A 3,581-nucleotide genomic window follows, 5' to 3' on the forward strand; every position below is an offset into this window, starting at 1 on the left:
AAAGTTCAGTGTGTATATATACACACATGCACACGTACCCAATAAATAAACAAACTCCCATGAGTTTGTTGTAACCATAATGTATCAAAATAATTCAAGATAAGGACTGCCTAATTTCATTGTATGGTGTTCCTCTTTGCTAATAGAATGTATTTGAATATATGTCAGATTCACAGAAGCCCCTCTCTCTCTCGAGGGCGTAGCAATAATATCAAGCAACTCGTTGGAAGTTGTGTGTTGGAATATTTTTATCAATCACACTTTGCATTACAGTGTTAAAAACAATAACCTTTAAAAGTCCAAGAGCGTAAACCGAGTGGAAGCCACGAGATCTTTGGGGAAACTATATAAACCATGCCACGACATTGTCATTCCAACATAAGTCAGCCTAGACAATGATCATCAGACTGGGGTGGGAGGGGGGGTGAAACAGGCAATGAGTCGCGAAACAAAAGCATGCGTTTAAAAATCAGTTCTCAAGAAAATATATTACAAAACGTTTTGATTTTTTTTTCTTTGTACGCAGTTCGGAGTCATCTTCATGTACACGTTACATTGTAAGAACGATTGGTAGATACCTTTACATGCAATATTCGCTTCAAGACCCCCCCGGTCTTTCTTCCCCTCTCGCCCCACCTCCCTACTAGCATTCCAACCTCTATGATATTTTCATGCAATGTATAATTATTCTCCATGTTCCGCATGCAACATAATGCCCCCGTGCGTGGCGAGGGTACAACACACCCATCTGTAAACCCCAACAGCTCTCCGCGAACTCTATTTAAGAAAATGTGATTTTTTTTTTTAAACCACGTGCATCCATTTTACTCTATCCGCTTCCCTCTTTGTTTGAACCTGCCGGTCCGTGTTTCCACATCACCACCTCACCGCCCCGGGGTCTCCCAGACATAGAGGGGAGGGGGGGGGGGAGAGGGGGGAGATACTCAGCGGTCAATGTACAATCAGTAGAGCTCACTGATGATTAAAAAAAATAGGCGAAGCGGACTCCTCCTAATACAAGCCGACTATCACAGCCTCTACATCCTTGGAGGGTCTCCTGTCTTTCACCAAGAAGTTGATCATGCTCTCCGATTTGATCATTAAATTGCAGCCCAGAAAGAAAATGCCGAAGATGACAGTCAACGAGAGGACGCAGAGAACCGCGATCTGCACCACTCTCATTATAAAGAGTTTCTGCTCCTCTTGGTTGAGGTTGAGGGAGCCGTCAGTTGTCACCGCGCTCTGATTACAGCATCCAAGCACCGTCCCTAGACCATGTCCCTCGCCTGGGTAAAAACCTTCCTCCACCACAGTCCGGTTGAAGAAAGTAGAATTCATCTCTTTCTTTGCAAAAGTCCAGAAGCCGACAGTCAGTGACGGAGGGGCAGCAGCGGGTGGCTGGGTGGGTGGGTGGGTGTAGTGGGTGGCCGAACTCGGGCTGCTAACGGTGCGATTTGGAAGTCTGCATCGCAAGTTTAGTCCGTGTCCCGGCTCTTCGGTTCCTCCCCTCCCTTCCTCAAGCTCCTGACGGGGCTTTACGGCAGCCAGCGAGCGAGATCAGCCCGTTCCTCCGTCCTTCCACAGCAAGAAATTGTCCATCAGCCCAAAGCCATGCAGGCTTTATAAAGAGACCCGGAGCCAACCACCGGCAGCCGAGAGGGAGGGGACAAGTCAGCGACGACAAGCACGCAGGCAAACTTCCCCAAATCTTATATCAGGGTCTGGATCCCAGGCGGAGTCGTTGGAGACGTTCGCGTTGTGATGTTTCAGTGTTTACAGCCCGCGATCCGCTCGTTTGTTTCCGCAACTCTCCGGGACGCGAGGGGTGGCGGTTACACGGGTAGAGTGAGTCTGTGCTCTGCTCTGCTCTCCCGCACTCTCTTCCCCCACCCCGTGCACCACCCATCTACTCTCTGCCGGCAGAGACACAGACAACGCCTTTACCGTCGAGACGCCGCGCTTTCACGGACTGAATCCCGTCTCTGCAATCGCGTCCACACTTCAAATGTTTCCCAATCGCACCGGGAATCTCCAGACTCCTGGAAGATGCGAGCCCAGTTATCGCTAATTTTGTAGGGTCTGGGGAACATTGGCTTCGGTGCCTCCCCGGCCTCTGAGCCGGTCTCTCTCTCTCTCCAGTACCTTCACTTTACGCGAGCAACCCTCGCCCAGCAGCCCCTTTGTCTAAGTCGCAAGAGGCTGCAGACGCTGGGGTCTTGAGAAAAAATAACAAACTGCCGGAGGAACTCAGCGGATCGTTCGTTTCCCTCCACAGAAGCTGTCTGGCCCGCGGAGTTCCTCCAGCACTTTGTGTCTTTGTCTTTGCTCATCCCTTTGTTTGAGATGTATTTGCACAGACACAGGGCTGCGCCCAGAGCGCACTGGCATGCGGTTACAGTGCTGGGAATGACTGAAAATCCCATCTTCTCTCTTGACCGCCAGTGAGCCCAAGCATTGTCGCCTCGGCCAGTCGTGACCAAGTCTGGAAAATAAAACTATTCCTCTCAGCACTCCATTCAAAAACAGTTCACACCAGGATCAGGGATAGGCCACTCGGCCTTCCGAGTCTGTCCTGTTGCTTCAGAAGACTGTGGCTAATCTAATTGCAGCCCCAACTCACATTCCCATCTTGCCGCTAAACTGTACATGCTTACTGTTCAAAATAGGTGCAGGGTGACCTGGGCAAATGTCTATCTTCGATGTAATTCATTTTCTCCAGGGATGTTACCTGACCCGCTGTGTTACACTGGCATTCTATGTCTATCTTGGGTATAGGTCAGTCATGTCGAGTTTATTGCCCTATGTAAAAGTACAGTGAGGTACCCATACAATGATAATCTTGCTTGTAGAAATGGCAACACGGGTACATAGGCTCATGAGATCATAAGACATGGGAGCTCAGCCCATCGAGTCTGATCCGCCATTCAGTCATGGCTGATCTATTGTTCCCTTTCAACTCCATTCTCCTGCCTTCTCCCCATAACCAAATGATGAAGTTAATGACCTGTTAAAAAAATCCACGACCTCTGCCGATGACATTTGGCTGTCCAAAGTCCACCGGTTTTGATCAAGGCCATTTGCATGGAGCCAGTAGGTTTTGTCCAGAGATGTTGTGCCTCACCTCCACGCTGTGATTGCTTATCAATAACAATTAATCGTCTGTAAAGAATCTTCAGACAGATGGAGAACAATGAAGAGTCAATACATATGCAACTCCTTTCTATTCTCTGCTTTTGCTGCACCGAGGGGGTGCTTTAAAATCAAATAGAGTTATGACTTTCAAAAAACATTGAACAGATATATGGATAGGAAGGGTTTGGAGGACAATGGTACAAATGCTGGTAAATGAGACTAGCCCGATGTACCAACTAGGTCCGTACGTACAAGGTCAGCCGAATATCCTGTTTCCATGTTCTTTAATTCTATAATTCTATGACTACTTTGTTGGAAAAATTAATCTGCCTGGTGCCTCTTGCATCATTATATTACTAATTAATTTGAATTAGAGTCAGAGGTGCTACCTCACAGCTCTGGTGACCCAGGTTCAAGCAGAACCCGCTGGTCTTGCCTGTAAGGAGTTT

At 48.1% G+C, this 3,581-nt stretch overlaps 1 protein-coding gene across 1 annotated transcript; it reads right to left on the bottom strand.

Annotated features, from left to right (window-relative positions):
• Nucleotides 1-230: 230 nt before the first annotated feature.
• Nucleotides 231-1,417, bottom strand: rprml (reprimo like). The gene has a single exon (XM_033035107.1). The coding sequence runs from the start codon at nt 1,336-1,338 to the stop codon at nt 1,012-1,014; it is 327 nt and encodes a 108-aa protein (XP_032890998.1). The 5' UTR covers nt 1,339-1,417; the 3' UTR covers nt 231-1,011.
• Nucleotides 1,418-3,581: the final 2,164 nt, after the last annotated feature.

This window comes from Amblyraja radiata, chromosome 16, assembly GCF_010909765.2.
Source record: "Amblyraja radiata isolate CabotCenter1 chromosome 16, sAmbRad1.1.pri, whole genome shotgun sequence".
Lineage (NCBI taxonomy): Eukaryota > Metazoa > Chordata > Chondrichthyes > Rajiformes > Rajidae > Amblyraja > Amblyraja radiata.